Here is a 651-nt window from a genome sequence, read left to right as displayed (position 1 = left end):
GAAGAGAAAGTGGGGGGGGGGGGGAAGGCAGTGGCTGTGTGCTGCTTAGCTGCCTACTGGGGTTAACCCACAAGTGGTAACATAATGCAATCGTCCATCAGAATGCCCTTTCCAGGGGAGCCAGCAAATAAAGATGAGAAAACATGCTGTTTACTGAAGGGTTTAATAGCTCAATTTGTATAAATTTAGGAAAACAATGCTTAGGGGTGATTCAATCATAATGCAATGGCATCAAAAACAAGAAGCAGTAATTTTTAAATAGATTCTTCAGTCTAGCATGCTAAATTTTAACAAAATCTTGTGATAAAATACTGAAATTACACACATTCAGACTAGGGACTACATAAAGAGTGACAGTAATTAACCATTGGAAAAACCTTCCAAGACCATCAGGAGAACCATCATCATTAGAAGTGTTGAAATACAGCCTTGGCATTAAAAAAAAAAATATTCTGGTAGATCACATAAAAATTAGGACAATTAGAACAATCTATCTTGTCATCACATCTTGTCATTCTTTTCATTCCCTCTTTGTAGAATTTATATCATGTATTACCTTCTTTCTTTTTGTTTCAGTTCTGCAACACTACCTGTTACATTTAAGTGTCTAGAAGAAATAAATGGAGTGGACAAACGAGTTACAAGATTTGT

General features: G+C 35.9%; 1 protein-coding gene across 1 annotated transcript in view; it reads left to right on the top strand.

Moving 5' to 3' along the window:
• LOC104618504 (excitatory amino acid transporter 1-like) overlaps positions 1-651 on the top strand; it is a gene marked incomplete at its 5' end in the record, with an annotated part of 5,344 nt that overhangs the window by 3,136 nt on the left and 1,557 nt on the right. Inside the window, 1 exon segment of the mRNA XM_010284124.1 lies at positions 577-651. Coding sequence (XP_010282426.1) covers positions 577-651 — 75 coding nt within the window.

The sequence above is a fragment of the Phaethon lepturus genome, unplaced genomic scaffold, assembly GCF_000687285.1.
Source record: "Phaethon lepturus isolate BGI_N335 unplaced genomic scaffold, ASM68728v1 scaffold21333, whole genome shotgun sequence".
Classification (NCBI taxonomy): Eukaryota; Metazoa; Chordata; class Aves; order Phaethontiformes; family Phaethontidae; genus Phaethon; species Phaethon lepturus.
This window is presented reverse-complemented; position numbering and strand designations above follow the sequence as displayed.